The sequence below is a fragment of the Canis lupus genome, chromosome 1, assembly GCF_003254725.2.
Source record: "Canis lupus dingo isolate Sandy chromosome 1, ASM325472v2, whole genome shotgun sequence".
Lineage (NCBI taxonomy): Eukaryota > Metazoa > Chordata > Mammalia > Carnivora > Canidae > Canis > Canis lupus.
The window spans coordinates 102095001-102121069 of record NC_064243.1 but is presented as its reverse complement, the minus strand read 5'-3'; the positions used below and the strand labels follow the sequence as shown (position 1 = coordinate 102121069).

General features: G+C 42.3%; 1 protein-coding gene across 1 annotated transcript; it reads right to left on the bottom strand.

Annotated features, from left to right (window-relative positions):
• Positions 1-327: 327 nt before the first annotated feature.
• NLRP13 (NLR family pyrin domain containing 13) lies at positions 328-25661 on the bottom strand. The gene is made up of 11 exons (XM_035712611.2): positions 25361-25661; positions 22350-22418; positions 14561-16148; positions 12230-12388; positions 10638-10805; positions 10035-10199; positions 8892-9062; positions 4627-4797; positions 3815-3985; positions 1562-1732; positions 328-714 (listed from the first exon to the last, which is right to left on the bottom strand). The coding sequence occupies exons 1-11, from the start codon at positions 25659-25661 to the stop codon at positions 591-593; spliced, it is 3258 nt and encodes a 1085-aa protein (XP_035568504.2). The 3' UTR covers positions 328-590.
• Between the last annotated feature and the right edge of the window lie 408 nt (positions 25662-26069).

Sequence of the window (26069 nt, the reverse complement as noted above, 5' to 3'; positions counted from 1 at the left end):
GAATAATAGAGCAAGGGAAAGAAAATTGTAATAAGCTCCTATCTTCATATGCATTCCCATGCAGGATATTAATTTCACATTATATCCTGTGTAGGATCCATGTTCCTCTATTTTCAGGTGGGTAAAATACAACAGAGCCATGGATCAAAGGTAGACACAAAGCCAAAATGGGGTTTATTTGCATACTTGGAGTGGTTCTGGATCTCCATCTGACTGGTATCCACAGAATAATGATGGAATTAGAATCACATCTATCCCATCTCTTAACCTACCAGAAATGAGGCCTTAGGCTTTATCAAGGTACTTTTAAAAATATCCTTTGCTTTATTGAATCTTCTTAACATCTGAGAATCAAAGATATTACACCAAGAAGGACAAAAGGAAACTTAAGGCAACGCCAATGTAGGGTCTTGGGGGCAAATGTGGAATTAGATTAGGATTATGGAGATTGGGTATTTAATATGCTGCCTACAACAAATGGCAGAAAAACACTGAGGTAATAGTGCATTTGAACAGGAACACCTGAGCCATCTCCTGATGGTTCTAATCCAAGACCATCTCATGGTGAAGCACGGCATCTCCTCATTGGATCACCACCACCACTTGTCCTCAAGGTCATTGAAATCCCATTTATACTTGACTCTTAGAAAGGACCCCCTCTCCTGCAATTCCTCCAGCTCCGCCTTCACTAGGTCATACAACTCTTTCTTGAGCCTGCAAGAAAGAGATAGAACACCCTTTAAAATGCATTACTTAGACCTGAAGTTGGTAATATAAGGTCCTGAATGTATAGCTTTTGATCAACTTCCCAAAGTAGGAAAAGTTCCTTGATATTGGAGACGATTTCTGCTAAAATGTGCCTATTTAAAGGTCTTTCTCTTGGTGTTGGGGGGAACCCAACTGCTTGCGGCACCTGGGTGGCTCAGAGGTTGAATGTCTGCCTTCGGCTCAAGTTCTAATCCCAGGTTCTGAGATTGAGTCCCACATCAGGCTCCCCACAGGGAGCCAGCTTCTCCCTCTGCCTATGTCTCTGCTTCTCTCTCTCTCTCTCTCTCCTGAATGAATAAAATTTAAAAAGACACTACTTAGGTTTCTGACCTTATCTCCAGAATACTGAATAAGGTAGAGTATTCTAATTAAATGCTCTATTTCAATGCCTGGAAGGGGCAATACAGAGCTTGGTAGTCCAACCTCAGGGCCTTTACACATGCTATTCCAACTTCCTTACAACACTCTTCATTTCTTGTCACTGACTATGTTGCCCAGTATGTTCATCACTACCCACATGTGGCCATTTCAGTAATTCAAACTGAGGAAAGTCAAGAATTCTGTTCCTTGGTTGCACCAACCCTATTTCAAGTGCCCAGTTACCACAGGCTGCTACTGACCACTCTACTGGACAGTAGTTACAGACTGTTTCCATCATTGCTAAAGGTTCTGCTGGCCAGCACTGCTTTAGCAAATTAAATGCAGAGTGAACTCAATGTTTGCTTTAAAACATTAGTCCATCCAGCCCCCTTCTCAGTTAGTGCTTCCCAGTATAAAAGTCACTGGGGATTACCCAAGTTTCTGTAGTTTGCACATTGACTTTTTCAAGGCCTTCCACAGTATGCTGACTCCAATGGGCTCCAAGTCATTCTCCAAAAGGTTCAAGTTAATCAGGCTTTTACTGCTTGTGAGAACAGAGGAGAGATGCTGGCAGCAAGCAGGCGTCAGATTGCATTTCTCCAACCTAGGAGTGGGTGGGAAGGAAATGTGAAAGATGGTCCTCTAAGACTGAGAAATTAGAAATGAGACCAGATCTAGGAAAAAGTCTGTGGTTAAAGCAAACTGGCTTACAGTGGAGAGTTTACCACATACAGGACACTTTTCCAAATGCTTACACATAACTCATTAAATCCATATACCAGTCCTGTAAAAGGTAGCCAATATCAAACTCCATTTGCCAGATGAGGAAACAGAATGTTAGGCTGCCCAACTGTGAAAGAAACAATGCTCTTAAAAAGTGGATGTGAATTTACTTATAAGGTCCTTGAAAGAACTAAAATAAGATTACAGCCCCTTCCTTACATTTTCATTTTGTTTCTAAATTCCACAAAACAAAATCTGTATTCCTAGTAGCTAGCCAACCATATGTTCAAAGATGAAAATGACAAAGTGTTATATCAGTTTAAGGTAGTGGAAATTTCCACCTAAGTGTACAAAGAAACGGGACAAGTGTCTATACATGAAAATTTTGATACGTAAAGAATAAAGGGAAAGAATAGGTTTCCTTAGGGTGGAAGAAGTTGGGTAGGATCCAGAGAATGCTTCAACGTAAAGGTACTATTTGGTGGACAGGGAGTGAATGACATAAGAAAAATGGGTTCTGGGACTCCTGGGTGGCTCAGTGGTTAAGCATCTGCCTTCCACTCAGCGTTTGATCCTAGAGTCTGGGATCAAGTCCCACATCGAGCTCCCTGCATGGAACCTGCGTCTCCCTCTGCTTATGTCTCTGCCCACGTCTGTCTGTCTGCCTATCTGTCTCTGTCTCACGAATAAATAAAATCTTTAAAAAAAAAAAAAAAAAGAAAAAATGGGTTCCATCACACAAGTGTGTCCTGTCTCTGGTCTAGCGCCACCTGCAGGGCTTTTACCACTATGTTATATATTGTTGACCTTGACCATGTACCTTTAATAGTATTCCCTTGGTCATCTAGGCCAATGTCTCTCCATGAGCTGTGATCTTCTCCCTATAGGGAAGACTAAGCAATGCCTGCAGAGTTGGGAGGTGCCATTGGCATCTGGGGGTGGAGGCCAGGGATGCTGCTCAGCATCATACAGTACACAGGAGAGCCCACTGCCAAGCATTACCCAGCCCAAGGTGTCAGTAATGCTGACCTTGAAAAACTCTGGTGTGATAATAAAGATGAGACCCTGTGAACCCAAATAAGACACTCAGGTGCCTGTCTGAAGGCTACAGCATTGGGGAATGAAACTGGATGAAAATGAACTGAATGTTAGGCAGGGATTCATCATTAAAAACAATACAATAATAAAAACAATGCAATAACTGTTGCAAACATTTTATTCATTTCTACATCCAGGGAGAGGCACCTAGAGAGTGAGGTCTTAAACCAGACCAGGATTCTTTTTAAGGCACAAACAGAACCCTGAATTACTTGCATAAATCTGACTGTTTCTTCTTTACCCACAGGATAAAGAATACTGCACCTGAAGATACTTCTTAAAGGGCAAGGATGTGGTTTAAAAAAAACAAAAACAAAACAAAACAAAACAAACAAAACTACAACAACAAAAAACTCTGACTTATTTCACTTATGGGCATAATGTCCTCAAGGTCCATCTGTTTAATGCAAATGGCAGGAGTTCCACAAAGAAATACTGTATGATCTCTAAGCATTTTGTGAGTAGAATCACCACCCGTGTGAAAAATAGCTATCACGTAAGCCACACTTAACCAAAACTCCTATTATTTTAGTCTAAACCATCTTAGCTGAACAAACATCACCTTATGGTTAAAATCAGGCTTCTCCTTAGAAAAGACTCTGGGGCAGGAAACATGCTGCACCTGCCCCCTCCCTAAGATCCCTTTGATTGAAACAAAGAATACTTACAATATACCAAGGAGGGAGTAACTGGAATGAACTACTGTCTCTGAAGTTGAGCCTTATCATTAAGCAGAATATATTTTTAACAAGAGAACTTTGTTGTTCCCCACCTTCTTGAATTCCCAGGTGACTGCATATTATTCCCTCCCAGTGCAAGAGTAGAGAGGGGGGGGCTTCCCGAAAAGAGAACAGCTTCAACTCACCCAAGTGTGTTCAATTCACAATACGGATCCTGTAGAACCTCACACAGGTGTTTCACTCCATTATCCTGAACATCATTGTTCCTGATATCCAAAATCTTCATGTTATGATTATGCCTGAGGGCATTAGCAAGCTCCTGACATCCATCTGCTGTGAAAGAACAATCTGACAAACTACAAAATAAACATAAGGGGGAAAAGAATAACTCTTGAATCCTTAGACTTTGCTCTATGTACCTGAGCTGAGCCCATGCCACAGTCTTCTAAGGAAGAGAGAGATGCCAAAGCCAGACTTCTAATTCTGAGCCCTGGGAAGAGGAGGGTGCTGGTCAGGAGGTCTGAGGACTCTATCTACTTCATAGAAAAGAAGTAGACAGAACAGCAACGCAGCTTCCACCCCATGTCATCTACAGAGAGCTTGCACCTTGCCTCTGGACTTCACCTTGTACATCTTTTCCCTTTGCTGATTTTTTGCTTTTTCTACTTTCACTGTAATAAATCGCAGCCACAAATTGGACTGCATGCCAAGTTCTTGAAGTCCTCTATGAGTCAGTCATCAAACCCACAGGGTGGTCTTGGGAACACCCAAAACATGTTGTGGTTGGTCCTTAGCAGTTATTCCAGTACCCCCACCCCCTACCATAGGCACCACCACCCATCCCCATCTACCTCCTCCAATAGAATCTGAAGTTCCTCTATGTGAGCAATCATGTCTACACCCAGGGCTCCAGCTCTACATGGAACTCAGGCATTTGCAAGTCAATTCACATGCTCTCTTTGCAACATCTGGAGGACAGAAAGGCAGTTGAACTCACTCCAGGTTCTGTAGGCTGCAGTCCGGATGACTCAGGGCCTTACACAGAAACTTCACTCCCTCATCTCTCAGCTTATTCCTCCTCAGGTTCAGATGTGTCAAACTCTTGTTCTTAAGGAGAGCCTCTGACAAGTACCTGCAACTGGGCGCACCAAGCTGGCAGAACCAGAGCCTATGGGGCAAGAGCCACAGAGACAGATGCTCAGGAAAGTATTCCAAATGGAGGCCCCTGGGGACACAAGCATCGGGCTCTGCCTCTGAATTCAACCATGGTGTCCCCCTTAGCCTCAGTCCAGAACATGCTGAGTATCTGTGTTACTTATCCTTTCCCAGATTTACGCAATGAGCACATCAAGAACATGCTGGTCATTAGTGGTTTAAAATATAAGAAGCTTTTTGCACAGCAAAGGATACAGTCAACAAAACTAAAAGACAACCTACAGAATGGGAGAAGATATTTGCAAATGACGTATCAGATAAAGGGCTAGTTTCCAAGATCTATAAAGAACTTATTAAACTCAACAGCAAAGAAACAAACAATCCAATCATGAAATGGGCCAAAGACATGAACAGAAATCTCACAGAGGAAGACATAGACATGGCCAACACGCACATGAGAAAATGCTCTGCATCACTTGCCATCAGGGAAATACAAATCAAAACCACAATGAGATACCACCTCACACCAGTGAGAATGGGGAAAATTAACAAGGCAGGAAACCACAAATGTTGGAGAGGATGCAGAGAAAAGGGAACCCTCCTGCACTGTTGGTGGGAATATGAAATGGTGCAGCCTCTCTGGAAAACTGTGTGGAGGTTCCTCAAAGAGTTAAAAATAGACCTGCCCTATGACCCAGCAATTGCACTGCTGGGGATTTACCCCAAAGATACAGATGCAATGAAACGCCGGGACACCTGCACCCCGATGTTTATAGCAGCAATGTCCACAATAGCCAAACTGTGGAAGGAGCCTCGGTGTCCATCAAAAGATGAGTGGATAAAGAAGATGTGGTTTATGTATACAATGGAATATTACTCAGCCATTAGAAATGACAAATACCCACCATTTTCTTTTTTTTTTTTGTTTTTTTTTTTTTTTTGTTTTTTTTTTTTTTTGTTTTTGTTTTTTTTTTGTTTTTTTTCCCACCATTTTCTTCGACGTGGATGAAAGGGTATTATGCTGAGTGAAATAAGTCAATCGGAGAAGGACAAACATTATATGTTCTCATTCATTTGGGGAATATAAATAATAGTGAAAGGGAATAGAAGGGAAGGGAGAAGAAATGGGTAGGAAATATCAGAAAGGGAGACAGAACATGAAGACTCCTAACTCTGGGAAATGAACTAGGGTTGGTGGAAGGGGAGGAGGGCGGGGGATGGGGGTGAATGGGTGACAGGTACTGAGGGGGGCACTTGACGGGATGAGCACTGGGTGTTATTCTGTATGTTGGCAAATTGAACACCAATTAAAAATAAATCTATTATTTATAAATAAATACATACATACATAAATAAATACATAAATAAAGGGGTAATGATTGGGGTGCCTTGTGGCTCCGTTGGGTAGGCTTCTGACTCTTAATTTCAGCTCAGGTCATGTTTTCAGGGTCTTAGGATTGAGCCCTGTGTTGGGCTCTGCTCCTAGCAGGGAGTCTGTTGAGGATTCTCTCTCTCTCCTTCCTTTGCCCCCCGCCCCCGGCTTGCGCTCTCTCAAATCTTAAAAAAAAAAAAAAAAAAAACAGGATGATGGTCAAAATATCTCAAGTTTCAGTAACGCAAGAAGAGCAAGTTCCGAAGATCTATCATACAGCATTGCACTTATAGTTAAACAGTACAGTATTGTGTGCTTATAGTTCTCTAAGATTTAGAATTTTCTATGTATTTAAATTTTCTATCTTAAGTGATAGCACAAAGAAGTTTAATAATAAAAAAGGGGAAGGAGGAAACTTTGGAAGGGGACAGATACATGTATGGCCTTAATGGTGGTGATGGTCTCATGGGTGTGTACTTCTCCCCTAACTTACCAACTTGTACTCGAAATACATAGGACTTCTCACGTGTCAAAAAAGTTTGATGCGAGAATTTTTTTAAGTAAAAATAAAAAATAAATAGAAGGGAAAACATTTTAAATGACCTGGAGGCAGCTAGGAATGAACCTAAGGCTCTGGAACCAGTCAGACATGGGTTCAAATGCTGCTCAGCCATTACTAACTATTGTCAGGCATGTTGCATTATTCCCTCCAGCCTTCATTTCTTGCTAAGCTGGAGATTATGATGGCCCATCACAGCACTATTGATGATCCCATGAGCCGTGACAGGCAGTGCTTGGGACAGTACTTGGCAAGTGTGCAATACAAGTTGTAGGAGATATGGAATATAAAGAGATTCTATCAGCATTAGATATATATAATAAATATGTATACCATATATATTATAGATCTAAAATATATAGGTGATAGGTTATATTTACATGATGTTATTGTATAACATCATGATTAAAGAGATTATATATAAGATATTTTATGTTATATATTAATGTATCTATATTAAATATCTAATTATATATTATATTGCTATAAGCATAATTATATATATTCTTAATATAACCTATAACTGTCATATTAGTTCATATTACATATGTATTAATTAGCTATTAATATTACGGGGTTTTTATTTTTTTATTTTTTTATTTTTTATTTTTATTTTTTAATTTTTATTTATGATAGGCACACAGTGAGAGAGAGAGAGGCAGAGACACAGGCAGAGGGAGAAGCAGGTTCCATGCACCGGGAGCCCGACGTCGGATTCGATCCCGGGTCTCCAGGATCGCGCCCTGGGCCAAAGGCAGGCGCTAAACCGCTGCGCCACCCAGGGATCCCATATTACGGTTTTTGGAGGCTCAGGGCTGAGTGAGTGCTAACCCTTGGGTCCCTAGCTCAGATTCTATGGTCTTTCACCATTTGCCCCCTTGGATGTACCTTTTATACTCACCTGAACAATATCCAATTCCAGGAAAATCCATCTCTTCATCTATTCCACACCTGCCCCAGAGAAGCACAGTGTAGCTAAAGTAGAAAACATCTACGAAATCACACTTGGCACCTACCACTACCAGTAGACTCATCCTCACCTGGCAACCCCCTGGAGACCTACAGCCCTACATACACCTCCTCGGGTAACATCTCTATGTGGTTAATAGGCATCTCATGCTCCCATGTCCCAAACCAACCCCTTACACTCAAACCTCATCCTCCCCTGTCCTCCCCCATGTCAGAAAATGGCACCACCTTTCACCCAGCTGCCAAGCCAATCACCTGGAGGTGTTTCAGTTCTTTCCTTCCTAAACTGCCACTAATTCATCAGGAAGTCCCATTGCTCCTACCTTCAAGTATACTCCAAATCCTACCATCTCACTCTGGCCAATGTGCTCTCATCCTCTTGCCTGATTTACAGGCACTTGCTTCTGCTCCTATTTTTTGCTTTCATTATAGTCCACCTTTCAACAGCAGTCTGGGTGATCTTTCAGAGTATGTCCCCATACAAACTCCAGTCCTCAGATGACATTTCTCCTCCAAACAAAATGGATTCCTTCCCACCAGAGCATATTCCAGGCATCGTCCTGTCTCCTCTCTAGCTTTATCATTGCCCATCACTCACGTTACCCCAGCCTTACTAGTGGTCTTGCTGTTCCTATGACACCCCAAACTCACTCCACCCTCAGATCCTCTGCCCTCCTCTTCCTTCCCTCTGCATGTGGCTTCTTTAATGTCTGGTGGCTTCAGTGTCACCTACTTGGATAGACTGATGAGAGAAGACTACCAGGAAACCAACCCACTACTTCTTGTCTACTTATTCCACTTTGTTTTTCCTCCTAGCTGAACTACTAGTTTTTGATTTTGGGGATCTCACTGATACATCTGCATCCTCCACACAGGCAAGAAGCTTGTCTGTCTTGTCTACCACCCCAACCTTGGTGCCCAGCTCTGTGTCTGGGGATAGGAGCTCAGAGGTTGTTTGACTAGATCATAATGTCCCAGTATCCTTGTTAAAACTGAGGTCCTTGGCACAACTTCCAGATTGATTCAACAAATCCCAAGGTGCTACTCAAAACCTGTGTTTAGAATGATGCTTAGCACATGGAGTAATCACTCAATGCATGTTAGAACTTAATGATATAAATGGGTCCTGAATGAAGGACTTCTTGTTTTCCTCCATGCCCACCCCCAAGGAGAGTCACTTCTAGAAATGGAGCCAAGAGAAACTTACACCAGTCTCTCTAAAGCACACTCAGGATGAGTCAGGGCAGCACAGAGGAGTCTCACACCATCATCTTGGAGTGGATTAAATCCCAGGCATAGTCGAGTTGTCCTCTGGGTGCTAGAGACGTGCAGTGCCAGATCCTGATAGATGGCTGCTGACAGGTTGCATTTCTCCAGGCTGTGGAAGTTACAAGTGCAGGGTAAGCCTCAGCCATTCCCACTTTCTCTTTAACTCCCAGTTCCTTTAGCCACACATCTGGGACCGAAACATCATGAAAAGATTAAACTGGATAAGGAACAAAAGCTTTAAGAAGAAAGGGTGAAGTTTCTCAATATCAGCCCTACTGACCTTCAGGTTAGATCATTCTTTCTGGTGCTGGTGTGTGTGTGTGTGTGTGTGTGTGTGTGTGTGTGTGTGTGTGTGTGTGTAGGGGGAGTAGGGAGTCCTCCAGTGCATTGAAGGATATTGATCATACCTGGCTTCCACTTACTACATGCCAGTAGCATCCTCCTCTCCCAATTGTGAGAGCCAAGTAAGTGTCCAGACATTGCCATATATCCCCTAGGGGACAAGATCACCCCCAGTTTAAAACCACTGATTTTTCCCTGCTCAGCGAGGAATCTGACTCTCCCTCTGCCCCCTCTCACAGTTGTGCTCTCTCTCCTCCTCCTCCTCTCTCAAATAAATAAAATATTTTTTTAAAAAATGGGGCACTTCAGTGGCTTAGTTAAGCTTCTGCTTCAGCTCAGGTCATGATCTCAGGGTCCTGGGATCAAGTCCTGCATTGGGCTTCCTGCTCAGTGGGGAGTCTGCTTCTCCATCTGCCCCTCCTTGTTGCCCCCCAACCCCGCTCATGTTCCCTCTTTCTCAAATAAATAATCCTTAATAATAAATTAATTAAAAATAAAACCACTAAGTTTAGGGAAGGCTGGCAAGCAAAACTCCCACAATTAAGGTGAGGGCAAAGCTGTCTTAAGAGAGAGCCCTAAGGAGTAGGGTGAAAAAGAATGAAGATAAAGAGTGTGTCATTGGGGGTAGGTAACTACAATAGGGGGATCCCCAAGTTCCCCCCAGAAATGCTCCCACTGCCACCCCACCCTGCCACTTAACCTTGCAAAGACACCATTTTGACAAGGCAAGAGGACTTACGACAGCTCCTTCAGGGAAGATGTTGACATCCCAGAGGGCCCCTGCAGACCCTTCATACCTGAGAGATCATTGTCCCCCAGGCTGAGAAAGCTCACACTGGAGTTCCTGCTGAGCTCCACAAAGAGATGACGACACACCAGAGGGGTAAGGCCACATGATTCCAACCTAACAAAGGGGCCCCAACACAGGCAGTTACTCCAGGGAAGAGGGGTCTTCATTTGGAGGCCTTTCTCCACAAAAGCTTATTTCTCCTTGTTCCTCATCCTTACCCCAGGCAGGATGGCCCCCACGTCTGTGCCACTCAGAGTGTGGTCCATGGTCTAGCACCACCTTGGAGCCTATTGGAAATGCTAGCTATCAGGCCCCCCAGCAGCACTGCTGGGTCTTAGGGCATGGATCCCAGGACCCTGCATTTTAACATGCGCCCTCAGATGGGTCTGGTAGACATTAAGTTTTGCAAAGCACTGCCCTGTACCCACATACTTGTTCCCTTTGTTCCTTTTTCTCTACATCCCTTTTGCTGCCATGCTGAGTCCCATCCTCCCAAGGCATCACGAAGCTAGGGGTGATGTGGAGGACAGATCTGGAAAACCAGAGATTTACCACAGATACTGGAGGTTGCAGGCTGAATGCCTCAAGGTTTTAAAGATCATCGTGGACACAGGAACTCCCAAGTTGTTCGAGCTCAAGTTCAGATGGGTCAGCCTGTTGTTACCATGTAAGACAAGGACAAGCTCCTTCAGAATCTTCACAGGAGTTATTGATTTGCACCTGAGGAAGGGAGGAAGTGATGGCTGGCCTCGTGAAGGGGAATGCTTCCTCTTCTTGACTTTCTACCACACACACACACGTACACACATGCACACACATGCACCGCCTCCCTCAAGGATATACATATATAAGGAATCCAAATATTGAAGCATAGTTGGAAGTATTCAATCAGGAATTAATCCTCTCCCCCACCAAGTTTGCCATAAGAGACCCTGGAGCTGCCCACTATTCTAGGCAGGGGATGACCCCCACCCACACACACCCACACACCCGCACACACACCCCAACCCAGGATGGTCTGGTGAGAATATATCTCTCCTCTTGTTTTTTCTTAAATCTGTTTCTCCTCATCTTTAGAACTAAGTGATAAGACCAAAATGGAGGGGCAAGAGGAAAAGATGAAAAAGTCATATCCTAATAAAGGATGTTTAAGGTTGCCTCCTGTGTGTTTGATCCCGTTCACAGAATACACTGAAGTTTGAGGACAGTCACTACTGGCAAATCTCTCTTAACTCACTGAATCAGTGCATGCATCTGGTTTTCAGAGTTCAAGGTAGTACTGAATTTCAGAGGAACAGTAGGAAGTTGGTGTGGACCCCAGAGCATCCAACCCAACACCTTCTCGAACTCCAAGAGTCACTCACTCTGTCCTCACTCAGGTAGCAGCTCTTCCCTGGCTGCTTATTCAAGCGCCACCTCTATTCTTCTCTAACTTTGAGTCAGATTTGGGACCCTGTGATCTCTATTTACATCATGTGAGAGGTTTCAGTCTAAAACGATGCTTCAGCTCCAGTGAGTAGATATTTACTCAAATATTTTTGAGATAAGAGAGGCCCTTCTGCTAGCTCTATCAAAAAATGCAAAGCCTCCTCTTCCACACCCTGAGTGCCTTAACGATTTCCTCCTGCTTTGGGAAATTTCACTGTCTCGTACACTACTCTGGTCATTTAAGCTTGTTTCTCCAACACTGTAAGCTCTGTGAAGGCAAGAATTATCCATTCCATTCACTGCTATAAGCTCAGAATGAATAAGAGATGCTCAATAAGTATCCATTGAATGAACAAATGCTTCACCACAAACTACCCACCTTTCCTTAAGACCCAACCCTTCATAGGGCTCCACATAAACTCTGGCTCTCCTCAAATGTTTTGTCCCAATCACATGCTACAAGTTTTCTGCTTCTTCATATTCAGCTCAAAATAGCAGTCTTATGGAAAAACTAGTTTGTCTACTTGTACCTCTCATGCAAGATCACTCATGACAGACTGCCAAGTCTTTGCCTAAACTCACACAAACACATTTATTTATTTTATTCTCCCAAGCACCTGAGCTTACTTTCTGGAAAACAGATACTCACTGCAGCAATCAAGAGGAAAATGCCAGATTATTTTCCAATGGAACTTTTCAAACTGTGTCACACTTACGTCAGTTTTCGGAGCTTACACCTTGGATTTCTCAGCTCATAACAGAGTTTCTTCATTGAAGAAGTATTAAGTTTGCTGTTACTAAGATCCAGCTCACTCACATGCCCATTGCAAAACACGGAGCAAATATCTTGCCACTGATAAATCTTGGAATGTGGCCTTGTTGTTTATGAGAGAAAGAAAGAAGGGTTACTAAAGTAACACCTAGAGGTGGTCTACAGGAGGCAAAAACTGTCCCAAAGGAAGTGTAGGAATTCACTGGCATTCCAGGCAGGAAAATCATGGCCCCCAAAGTATAGTTCTTACAGTTCTGGATCTTTTATTCCAACAATCCTCAACCATCCTTTTCAGAGGAAACAAACTGCATAAGCGAGGCCACGGGCAAGGTGGCCATTGGTATAATCCATAAGTTCAGACAAGACCTAAGATAAATTCAGAGCTGTGTTACCTATAATATGATTTAATCTCCATGCTCCAATTTTCTATCTCTAAATGTACATAATAAAACTTACCCTCAGACAGAACATGAGAGACTCCTTACTCTGGGAAATGAACGAGGGGTAGTGGAAAGGGAGGTGGGCGGGGGGGGGGCACTGAGGGGAGCACTGATGGGATGAGCACTGGGTGTTATGCTATACGTTGGCAAATTGAAATCCAATAAAAAAATAAATTTTAGAAAAAGGAAATGGGGTTTTAGGATATGTGGGGACTTTTACTTTTCATCTTATTTGTTTCTGTACCTTTGTTAGTGCTGTGAATTTGTATTACCTTATCATTTTAAATCTGATTTTTAAGAGTTACTTAAAAGTAATATGACCGTTAAAAATAAATAAAACTTACCTTCATAGAGTTTTGCAATTAAAATGGTTTATGCAAATATTTAGAACTTAGGGTTATTAGAAATTTGGAATTTCTTTAATGTAGTAGGCTCTCAATATTTACAAGAGTAAAAGAGCATCCAAATCATGAATTAGATTTTTTATCTCCAGTGAAGAAAGTAAAACAAAGAACACATTAAAATCATCTGAAGAATATAAAATTCTACATGATGAGCCCAGAATTCTAGCATTGGGTAGAGCAATATTTCCAACCATGGTGTGCATGTGTGTGTGTGTGTGTGTGTGTGTGTGTGTATACACATGCCACCTATTCATATGTTTAACATCCCAGTTAATTCTGAGATACAACAGAATTAAAAACCACCAAGGGAAAGAAATACTATAGGGAAACAGACTGTCCTTAACATTGGAAAGTCTGTTATCAACTTTAGGGAAAACATGACATCTTCAGCTTTAGGATAATTGTGTGTAAGGTGAGGAACAGTGTTGATGGAGTATTAATCCTTACAATAAATGGTATTATCCTTTGGAAAACATTTGGTAGTAAGGACACTTACATAACCCAAAGTGAATACTACCTAAATAAAGCCCCTATTTAGGTTTTAGGGAATCTAAGACTGGACAAATAAATGACAGCCAATATATATTAAATATTAAGGACTCCGGACCCCAAAACCAAACATCTTATGAATATTCCAATCTGGGCAAACACAGATTAATCTTCTCAAAATTTCTATTTGTACAACCAAAATTGAACTGGTATTTCTTGAAGGTCTGAGGATCAAGCAAAGGATTTGGGAACACATAGTAACCTCTGTCTCATGAGAGGAGTTTAGAAAACACTCTTAGGGCCTAAAATATCTAGAACACTCAGATCGACTTATCTCCTAGACTGGAAGTCAACAATATCAGCAATGGGAAAAGGTCATAGGGTAAGAACTAGAAGTAGTTTAAGTATCTTTGGGATTCCTCTTCCAAGAGGCAAAAGTACAAACTCTTCATAATAAGCTTCAGGATTTAGTTGACACAATTGGACCTATCCCCACCCCAACTCATGCTCAAAGGAGAGGCACCAGCATTTTGAGATCTGGAGCTCTGGAAGAGAGCTGAGCATTGATGCAGGCTAAGCTGCTTAGTGGCTATACTGACATAAGAAAATTCAGTTTTTTATTCAGTTTTCTCATCTATGAGTGGCAATAACACCCTACCCTCCATTCAGTAATGGACATAGCTTTGGTAGAGATCTTAGCACAATGCCTGGCACATACACCTTCACTTTGCAGGACCTGAAATGGAAGCTCCACCGCAAAATTGATCAACTGAAGTACCTGGGGAATCCCTACAGGACACCTAAAGGGAAATAGTCTTCTAGGTTGGAATGACCTAGAGTGCTTGGTCAATCATAACCAATGATAACATAACATATCCCCAGTTCTTCATGGAAGAACTCAGAGCCTGGAAAGATGGGAGGGAAATGGTTTGCATTACTCACTCCAGAGTTTCCACACTGAAAGTCAATTCCGTTTGAAGGATGGAACTGGTGACAGAAAGCCTTAGCTTACTTAAACTTCGACAGTGCTTTAGGCAAAATGAAGAAACTTGGAGTTGTTGATTCCCAAAAATATTGATGTCAGCTTCAAGGAGATGACTCAAAATTTGCCTTACAAAGTTTTCCTCCTGAGTCTCATATAAGCATGAAAAAAAGTGTAGGAACTCAAAACGGTTAAGGACAATGTCATAACTTTTTAATTCCTCTGCCCATTCTAATAATTCATCCATTATCCTTTGACCCACTTTACAACACAAAGTATCTTCCAGTTCTCTTATTAGGCTTCTTTTTAAAAGGCCAAAGAAAAAAAGAGCCATCTGATTCCAATAGAAGTTTCTGTCAACCAAAGCATTATTCAGTAGCACCCTCATCTCTTCATGCTTTGCAGGGCCACCAATGGATCCTTTTGTCCCCCAAAGTACATAGAACATGGCCCCCAAAAACACCTGGAAACTCTGATGAGTAAAAGTAACACACTCCTCACAGTCATTTACCTTACGAAGAATATTCAACCTGAGGAGAGAACCAATGAGATGGGCTTCCAGGCACTTGTGTTTGAGGTCCTCTTTTGTAAATGTGAAGTTCCTAAACCACATCCCCTCTGCAGCCAGAGAGCATAGGGCACTCCACTGCCCTGGCCAGTTCTGCTCTGACAAACTCACCTCTGCTGTGGCAAACAAGCTGGAGAAAAAATGAACATACAGACTGGTGGTGGTCTGGGTGCTTATCTGGAAATGAGGATTTCTTACCATCTGCCGTTTCAGGCAGGAACACACAGTCCAGCATACCAGGGGGGCAGAGCAGAAATAAAACAGGGTCTCATTTTTTCTTACCCAATACAAGACTTTCTTAGCTTTTTTTTGGTCACCAAAGTACCTGATGAAATATTCTTCCCGGTCTCCCTCTGTGAACCCTAAGATTTGTACAAACCATGGATTCAGTAACAACTTTTTAAGATCCTTGGTTCTATACTCTTTGGTTGTGATCAGTAAGGTAGCCATGGGAACCAATTCTTTCTTCAGCAAGTAGAACAGGATTCTGTTGACTGGGAGTTGCTGATACCAGTCTGTACATGGTGGGCTGTTGTCCAAGTTGGAAGGCATGTCCATTTCCTCAAAGCCATCGATGACAAACAGGAGCCTCTCGGGGTGACTCATGAGCTCTTCAATGGGGACCTGGGAGTCAGGCCAGTCCCAGGAAAGCAAGCCAGCAAATGTGGTATCCTTCATGTCTTTAACTTTATGGCAGCTGATAAAGAAAACATAGGAGAACCTCTGCTGAAAGAGAAAGCCCTCTGCCCAATGCAGCATGGCCTTCATTGCCAGAGTGGTCTTCCCAACCCCTGCTATTCCCTCCAAGATGATTGTCTGTGGCTGGGCTCCAGTCCTGTTAGGATACAGGAGGCTCTTCAGTTCATCATGTTCCTTCTCAGTTACATTGCGGAGATATATATGGTCTTCAGGCCATGGCATGTTGTCCCACATCATCAATATTTTAGCCTTCATCCTCTCTCTGTATCTTCTTCTGTGAACTAAAACAGAGAAGTGAGGCAAAAACCAAACAATGGTCAAAATGAATTTCAGCCTTAGGAATAGTAAGTTTTTAATATTAAACCTTGAGCAAGACAAACAAGTTCTACCTCTGAGAGTCTAGCTTTTGGGAGGAGTATGGTGGTAGAAAGTAGCAAAGATAGCAGAATAGTTTGAATATATACACAAATAAACACAGAATATGAGACTGAGAATGCCCTTTGAAGGGCAGAAGGGATCTGTAGAGCCTTCTGCAGGACAGTTAACACCAGGATTACAAGAAGCCGCCAGTCCAAGATGTAGAAAGAGAGGCTTTCAGGCAGAGTGAAGGGCTAATGTAAAGGCCCTGAGACAAAAGTAAGAACATTCTAGAGCACAGTGAAAGAGGTACCCGACAGCGGCACTCAACTGTGAGGAGGGGCTGGTCACAAGTAGCTTTGTTCTAAAGGTCAAGAGATAATAAGCCCTAATCTACATTTTTAAAAGGAGGGTATTATGCTGAGTGAAGTAAGTCAGTCGGAGAAGGACAAACATTATATGTTCTCATTCATTTGGGGAATATAAATAATAGTGAAAGGGAATATAAGGGAAGGGAGAAGAAATGTGTGGGAAATATCAGAAAGGGAGACAGAACGTAAAGACTGCTAACTCTGGGAAATGAACTAGGGGTGGTAGAAGGGGAGGAGGGCAGGGGGTGGGAGTGAATGGGTGACGGGCACTGGGGGTTATTCTGTATGTTAGTAAATTGAACACCAATAAAAAATAAATTAAAAAAAAATAAAAGGTCACTGTTGCTTGGAGAGGGAGTTATGGTACAAGAAAGGAGCAAAGAACCCACTTATGAAGCAGCTTCTGTTTAAGTCAAAGTGGGTAGGTTTGGTCAAACATATCCGTTGATAACATAACAGCAACAACAATAGGTCCCTGGTTCTTTGTGGAAACACTTGAATAGAGCTTGTGAAGAACTAGAGGATAGTATTTAAAAGAAGATGAATCGACTTAAGGTACATATTGAGAGTAGAACCGATAGGATTACTAATAATTTCTAGTAACAAGGGTGTGGGAATTGCTAACGAAAATAAAGTTGTACATGCATTCTGGTCTTGTGGCTTAAATATCTTGGTGGAGAGGATTCCTTTTACTACACACACACACACACACACACACACACACACACACACACACTTACTTCTAGTGGAAAGAGCAGGAGAGTAGGAATACCAAAGCCCCACCCTCGCATTTTCTTTAGGGCTGTGATGCTTTGTGGATACTTCAACTAATTTGAACCCCAGTTCCCTGGTGTAGAAGTTCTAAATAAGCAGGAAAGAATGGAAAAACATTTTTTCTTTTACCTACCAGAGGAGAAATGTCATCTTCTGGAGGTGGGGTCCTTTCTGCTCAGATTATCAAAGGTCCCTGAAGGCTGGCATGCCTCAAATATTCAACCTTGCAGAGCTTTACCCCATCTCCAGACAAGAACTGTTGTTCTGGACTGACCTCAAGACTGGACCATTCAACCTTTAAGAAATGGATCTCATGGATTCAAAGAGGGACTCCTCTAGGACCTTCTTCCTCAGTACAAGGAAATCCATCTCCCCCTGCCCTTTGTTCCCTTCCATGCAGCAAGAATTGGAAAACATGTGAATCTAAACACAGGTGGCAGGGACACCTGGGTGGCTCAGTGGTTGAGCATTTGCCTTTGGCTCAGGGTGTGATCCCCGGATCTGGGAACAAGTCCCACATCAGGCTCCATGCAGGGGGCCTGCTTCTCCCTCTGCCGGTGTCTCTGCCTCTCTTTCTCTGTGTCTTTCATGAATAAATAAATAAAATCTTAAAAAAAAAAAAAAAAAAAAACCTCAGGTGGCAGCTACAGCAGAGCTACCCTTCCTGTCTCTGCCTCGCCGCCATCTAGCCAAGAGAAGTCTTGCTATCCAGATGAAATAAAGCAGAACATAAACACACACATGTAAATTCAAAAGAGAAAAACTGCATGACAGAGAATACTTGCCATCTATAGGACAGACTACGAGGTCATTCATTTTCTATGAGTAATGTGCCCTTACAAGTCAATAAAGAAGACAGCAAGCCGAACTCCAATAAAAAAAATATGAAAATTTTTTTTAAAAATTAAAAAGAAAAGGAAGAGAGCAAGCACAAACCCCCAAAAAAGTAGAAGGGGAGAATAAATGGTTATTTTGCAAGAAATAAACAGGCTAAAAGCAATTACAGTTTTCAACTCACTCATAGAACAAATGCAAACCAAATATTAAATCAGAGCAGAATTTTTATCAAGTTGGCAAATATTTGAAAGAATCTGTGTTGGGGCACCTGGGTGGCTCAGTGGTTGAGCATCTGCCTTTGGCTCAGGGCGAGATCCTGGCGTCTGGCATCAAGTCCCACATCAGGCTCCCTGTGAGGAGTCTGCTTCTCCCTCTATGTCTCTGCCTATATATATATATATATATATATATATATCATGAATAAATAAAATCTTAAAAAAAAAGAATCTGTGTTGATAGCAGGACAGCAAAACAAACATTCATAGTATCATTGGAGAAGTCACTTTATACAGCCTTTTAGAAGATCAATTTACCTTCAAAGCTTAGATTCTGCATGTGCTTTGATTCAGGAGTTCTAGCTTAGGCACATCTTCTACAGAAATACTTGCAGATGTACATAATGGGTCATGGATGTTTATAGAAGTACTGTTTAATATGCACACACCCAGAAGCCTAAATTTCTACCAACAGTGTAAGCTATATATAGGCCATACAATATATGATATGCCCATACAATGGTATATAAAGTAGCTATTAAAGAGTGAGGCTAATATGTTTGTACTGCTTGTTGTTTGATACAAACTGATATATAATCTAATTCATGAAGAAAAGCTGGAAGAACACCAAATTTTTAAGCTGGCTACCTTTATGGAATTAATTGATAATATAGGAGACACTAAAATATTAAGCACACTGTACCATTTATATCTGCTTGTGTAATCACTTTATTCTAACCAAGAAACAGAGAACTTTGGGAACCAAAAACTGCTCCAGAAGTTGAAGAAAAATTTTAAAAGATATTATATTTGAAAAGGATATTAATAAGAAGAAATACTGTTAAGAGTTTTGATACTAAAATTATTATTGGTGAAATAGACTTCACAAAAGGTATGATAGAAAGTTGAAGGGAGGGGCGCCGGGGTGGCTCAGCAGTTGAGCATCTGCCTTTAGCTCAGGGCGAGATCCCAGGGTCCTGGGATCAGGTCCACATCAGGCTCCCCATGAGGAGCCTGCTTCTCCCTCTGCCTGTGTCTCTGCCTCTCTCTTTCATGAATAAATGGATAAATCTTCAAAAAAAAAAGTGGGGGGATCCCTGGGTGGCTCAGAGGTTTAGCATGCCTTGGGCCCAGGGCGTGATCCTGGAGTCCTGGGATCAAGTCCCGCATCAGGCTCCCTGCACGGAGCCTGCTTCTCCCTCTGCCTGTGTCTCTGCCTCTCTGTGTCTCTCATGAATAAATAAATAAAATCTTTAAAAAAGAAAGGAAAGGAAAGAAAAAAGAAAGCAAAGAAAAGAAAGCAAAGAAAAGGGGAGGGAGGAGAGAAAAGAAAAAAGAAAGAAAAGACGGGAGCCTAGGTGGCTCAGTTGGTTAAGCATCTGCCTTCAGCTCAGGACATGATCCCAAGGTCCTGGGATTGAGCCCTGCATTGGGCTCCCTGCTTAGCTAGGAGCCTGCTTCTTCTCCCTCTGCCACTCCCCCAGCTCGTGCTCGCTCACTCTTGTTCAAATAAATAAATAAATAAATAAATAAATATTAAAGAAAAAGAAAGTTGAAGTAATCTTTAAAACAGTTTTAACAAAAACAGAGATGGTAGCATGGGATTAAAAAGTTACAACTGGGGGGAAGGCAGAATGGGTAAAGAGGAGATACAGGGTTCCAGTTATGGAACGAATGAGTCACAGGAATAAAAGGCACAGCATAGGAAATATTAGTCAATGATATTATAATACTGATGTAATGGGACAGATGGCAGCTACACTTATGGTAAGCACAGCATAATGTATAAACCTTTGAATCGCTAAGTTGTACACCTGAAACCAATGTAACATGTCAACTATACCCAAGATAATTTAAAAAATAAATTTTGTAAAAAAAAAAAAAAAAAAAGTTATGATCTAATGTTAGTCCCAGGAAACACAATGCCTGATTAGAGTTGCAGAAAAAGAACAGAGATGGAATAATTAATGCCAAAAAAAAAATAATAATGCTGAATATTTGAGAGCAGAAAAGCATGTTTTTATAGTTAAATGTCCTGCTTAGTATCCATCCCAATTAAGAGGGTAAGGACCCCCAAGCCTAGTCACCCCATAACATTTCAGAACACAAGGGTGGAGGACCCCATAGGCTTTCATAGTGTAAGAGATAGGAATTTCTTACATTGTATATGACCTAAGTTATCAAGGTTTAGCCACACTGGGCACTAGATGACCAGAAAAATAGAGGGAGGGGCACCTGGGTGGCTCAGTGGTTGAGCATCTGCCTTTGGCTCAGGTCGTGATCCCAGGGTCCTGGGATTGAGTCCCGCATCAGGCTCCCCACAGGGAGCCTGCTTCTCCCTCTGCCTAGGTCTCTGCCTCTGTCTTTCATGAATGAATAAAATCTTAAAAAAAAAAAAAAAGAAAAGAAAAGAAAGAAAAAAGAAAAAAAAAAAAAAAGAAACAGAAGGAGAAGCACTCTCAAACCAGACAATTATACCCATGCTGTTCATCACGGGCACACTAGAGAAATTATCAGGCAAGCTCTCAAAGAGATTCCCCCATACTGACTTTTCTAAGTTATTATAAAGGGGGACCCCTGAAACAGTGGTAAGGAAGACAGATGGAGGTAGGACCTAAGCAAAAGGGGGACAGCAACATTCAAGAGTAGAAAGTGGAATTTGAGATTAAATCAAGCCCAGGAGAGTCTCTAGTCCCAGATAGGGAAGGATGTGCAGCTTCAGGAAACTGTCTAGAAATAGTGACAAGGGAGCTGATAGGTTCCTTGTTACATCCCATTGCATTACACTTCCCAACGAATTTGGAGATAATGATAGCACAGAAAGTTTAAAAAGGAGTTAGCTCAAACAGGCAATGGATTTCCCCAAAAACGATATGTGTAGGGGGCTGAACAGCGATACCCCACCACCACCACCAAAAATGCAATATGTCCACATCCTAATCCCCAGGACCTTGTATAACAAATGTAAGGACTCTGAGGAGAGGAACTTCTCCTGGATTGCCCTACATGTAGCCAAATGTATTCTTACAAGGGACAGAGTTCTGACACAAAACAGGAGGTAGCCATGTAACCACAGAGGCAGAAATTGGTGGGATACAGCCACAAGCCCAGGATTGTCATCAGAAGCCAGATAAACGAGGATGCTGCTCCCCACAAACCCTAGGAGAAAGCACGGCCCTGCTGATACCTTAATTTTGGACTAATCCAGAAAGATTGAGGGAGTAAACTTCTGTTATTTAAGCCACCCAGTTTGTGGAAATATATTATGGCAGCTCTAGAAAAGAGCATATAATCCTGATGTATTATGTGGCTCAGCATCGATTTATATCCAGGACACTGAAAATTGATTGCTCCACGAAAATAATTGGGGGAGAGAGGTATTTGCCTACCATGACAATTGATTGAAAAACCAAGAGGTTGCAGTGTTAATCCCTTTTGAGCATAGGAATAGTGAAAGTGGCAGCTTAGAGTGGCGTATAGTTGCTTCTACAGAACAGAACTCAAGAGTTGAGAAATGGATTGATGTTTTTCATTACAAGATTTAGGTTTCTATGATTCTTTCTGGATTATACACTAGTACGAATATTGGAAAAAACCAAACCCGTTCCACAGCTGCATGTATAACTTTGTCAACATGGAAATCTCCAGCAGTCAACTGGTACAAAAAAAGTTACCTATTAATGCAACAAAATCATAAAGTCCAGAAACAGACACTATAATCTAAGAACAGAGTAGAGTCAGAGAAATTATCCAGGTTACAGTAACTTATTATTCAACAAGCAGCAGTGGAAGAACAGGTTGGGAATGGTATAATTTCCTGAATGCTATAAACTGAAGAAAATTTCAGAGGTGGTGGCAGTTATAGATCCAATAAAAGGATGCCCCATGAAGCAATCTGTCTGTGATCACCATAAAGTATCATACAAACCTTTTTCTTCCTCTGGCATCTCTGCTTCTTCTTGGTTTGGATCTTGGGGTCCCAATGCCTGTTCCATCTCTGAAACAAACAGTGATGGGATATTGAGATACCTAGGCTGAAAATGGCCAATGATACTCTCTACAGAGCCAACTATCACTCTGACAAGCTTAAGACTGAAGAGACAAAGGAATCACGTCTTCAGGTCCATCAACTCAGGTGCTCTGAACCCAGCCATCCCCTGTCAGGAATGCTCTCTCCCCATACCCATATGGCTCACTGCTTGACCTCCAAGTCTTTGCTCAATTTTAGCTTGATGGTGCTAGGCAGTCCTGATTAATACTGTACCTGATCCCTACAGTACATACCCAAGACTCTCCCCACTCACCTTTCTCTCTTGCCATTGCATTTGTCACCTCCTAACACACCACGTAGTATATGTATTTCTCACATTCAGTACCTCTCTTCCCACCCCACCCCCCACTGAAGGAGGGGCACAAATGAGTAGCCTCTGTTTGCTTACTTATCCCAAGCATGTAGAACAGTGCCCAGCTCATAGAAGCCACTTTAATATTTCTGTATACCAGAATACTAGAGAAATAAAAGCACCAATTGGGTTCTTTTTTTTTTAAATTTTTTATTTATTTATGATAGGCACACAGTGAGAGAGAGAGAGAGGCAGAGACACAGGCAGAGGGAGAAGCAGGCTCCATGCATTGGAAGCCCGACGTGGGATTCGATCCCGGGTCTCCAGGATCGTGCCCTGGGCCAAAGGCAGGCGCTAAACCGCTGCGCCACCCAGGGATCCCCACCAGTTGGGTTCTAACTCAAGCCTCACTCTGTATGTTTCACAAAACCACTCTGAATGTTCCATTCTTCATGAGCTACAAGGGCCCCTTCCAGGTCTAACTCACACAGCAATAATTCCTATTCCACTGCCCAGTGCTTAGCTGCTATGAGCCAATGTCCTGTAAGAGATAATAACTCTAAAGGAGACATGGCTCTTAACATTTATAATTCCATTGGTTGTCAAGGTTTGCAGGACTTGATCTGCATAGCTAGCTGGATCCTGGGCTTCCTCCTCATGCCCCAAGCTCCTTTTATCTGTACACCTTCTACATGGCACGTTGCATTCCTCTGTTGCACATAAACCCAGTGATGAGACCCCTCCAGATTACAGCTTTGCTACCACAAACCATAGCTTAACACATTAAATCGAAGGCTTTAGATATAGCTGGGGCTGCCTGTCAAAAGAGCCAGCATGACAGCCTAGAATTTAAGTCCAATTCCTTAAAAAAAAAAAAAAAAAATTCCCAGTTCTGACTTCCCTTCGTCTGTCTAGGAAAGTTTACTGAACTACAGATTTACCTACCCAAAGTCTGTTGACGTAGTCCTGGGTAGGGTGGAAGGTACATGCAGTGAGAGGACAAAGACATTCTCAGTTGTGATACTACCCATCTGGCATTGTCCTCAGAGTAGCACCTGGAACCCAGAAAGAACTACCCTAAAGATAAATGAACATGTGAGAGCCTCTGGAGACCTGCTACCTGGATTCAAGTCACCTTGAGCAACTTGAGCTCTGGGTCCCCGTTTCCTTGTCTACAATACTGGAATAACAGGACCTCCTTCTTATGAGTGCAGTTAAAGACTACATTCAAATGCATAGGAGTCCGGATCCCTGGGTGACGCAGCGGTTTGGCGCCTGCCTTTGGCCCAGGGCGCGATCCTGGAGACCCGGGATCGAATCCCACGTCGGGCTTCCAATGCATGGAGCCTGCTTCTCTCTCTGCCTGTGTCTCTGCCCCTCTCTCTCTCTCTGTGACTATCATGAATAAATAAATAAAATCTTTAAAAAAAATGCATAGGAGTCATCAGGATCAATGCCTAGCTCTGAACAAGTACCAGCAAAAGTTAGGATGATTTTCCCCATGTCTTAGAGACAACTGGTTCCGCCATAAAGTCGCATATACACTCCTAAGGCTCACCAGATAAAAATCACATGGGTCTTTATTTTATAGGAAAATGGATCAGTGATACATTAAAAAAAATGATGGAAACAAAACCAGTAGCACAGTTTTACCCTTATTCACTGGTTATGAAACACATCACCACTACAATACTACACAATACAACAGCACACCAGGTAGGTAGCTAACTACTGCAACGCCACCATAAACAGCATGCACTTTACTTTTTATTTTTTTTTATTTTTTGCACTTTACTTTTTAAAAATATTTTTAAAGGTCTGATGCTTGCTTGTGGATGTGGGAAGGGTTATAGCTTGTGAGGTTTTATAAAGTGGAAGGAGAGGATCTAAAATTAGTACATTTTGGGTGGGTGTGGCTCACGCTAGGGTAGCTGGTAGATGTTTGAAGTATGTATGTGCATGTGTGCATTTTGTATATTCCTTCATGGCTTGGCTCAGCTGGGTCCAGTTTTGTTGGCATTTCCCTAGTGTTTCCCTTGCAGGAAAAAAAATCCTACATAAGCAAACATGAAACTCCTGTTATACTCAAATTACTAATACTACAGCGCATTGGAAGAAATGCACTGTACTTTTTTTAAAAAAAGATTTTATTTATTCATGAGAGAGAGAGAGGCAGAGACATAAGCAGAGGGAGAAGCAGGCTCCCTCCCTGTGGGGAGCCTGATACAGGACTCAATCCTGGGACTCCAGGATCACGCCCTGGGCCGAAGGCAGGCGCTAAACTGTTGAGCTACCCAGGGATCCCCGCACTGTACTTTCAAAAGATGATTTGCAACACAACTGAGTGTACCTCTTAGTTTCCTGTTTTTGCTTTGGATCACCATTCCTTCCCAGGATGGAACTCCAAATCTTTGTAGCTTTATACCTTTACCTTAAACTTTCATAGCCCACCAGGGAGATTCTTTTTTAGGTATAGCTAGCAATTTGGTATGACTCCATAAAAATCCAGCAGCAATCTCTTTGCTCCTATGAGCTCCAGGCAGATGTCTCTTTGTGCCCCTGTTCATCTGTCCATCCCTCATGTGGACCCACTCACCATTCATCGTTGCTCTAATTTCCATACACAACGAAGTCAAATTCATGTTCTCAAAGACGCTGAGAGTCACTTCCCACATCTGTTTTTCTGAAAAGTATTCACTCAACAGACATAACAGATTAATGGGATCAATGGCTTTCAAGTTTGCCCAGGGGATCTTCCGGAAGTTCTCAAGCAGCAGCTGTGGGGACTGGAGACACAGCTTGAATTCCTCCAGCTGAGACTGATCCAGGCCCATCAAGTAAGACAGGAGCTTGTCATAGGAACCATTGTCAACATAGATGTTCGCAGAGGAGCTCATCTTGCTCAACACACAAGATTTCTAGCTTTGCCCAAGAACTGTCACATCCACAAAACTGAGCCTGTAGAGAATAGAGTTGAAACCATAAGTCAGATTTCACCTCCTCCAAAAGAAACCTACATCCTTTTTCTACTTTCTCCCATAGCACTTCCTGCTACCTGTGTTTGTATACTTCTCTCTCAATGCTGCAAGAGTGTAAACTCCCTCGGGACACATGGTCTGTTGTGGCCTGCACCTCTGGTGCCTAGAGCAGTATCTGGCACACAGGACAGAATAGGAGATAGTGAACACATACTCTACACTATGATCCATCACCCTTGTTTCATTCTCTAAAACACCAGTGACACAATTATCACCAGTGACATGCCAATTATCTCTATTGTATAAAAGTAAAAATGAAATGACATC

Coding starts and splice junctions, on each gene's coding strand:
- NLRP13 (XM_035712611.2), bottom strand. CDS start 25,661: ATGAGCTCCTCTGCGAACATCTATGTTGACAATGGTTCCTATGACAAG. Junction 12,389..14,560: donor TTCAGTGTGGAAACTCTGGA/GTGAGTAATGCA, acceptor ATAAACAACAAG/GCCACATTCCAAGATTTATC. Junction 10,806..12,229: donor TGTAAGCTCCGAAAACTGAC/GTAAGTGTGACA, acceptor TCCCTTCCTCAG/GTGCAAATCAATAACTCCTG.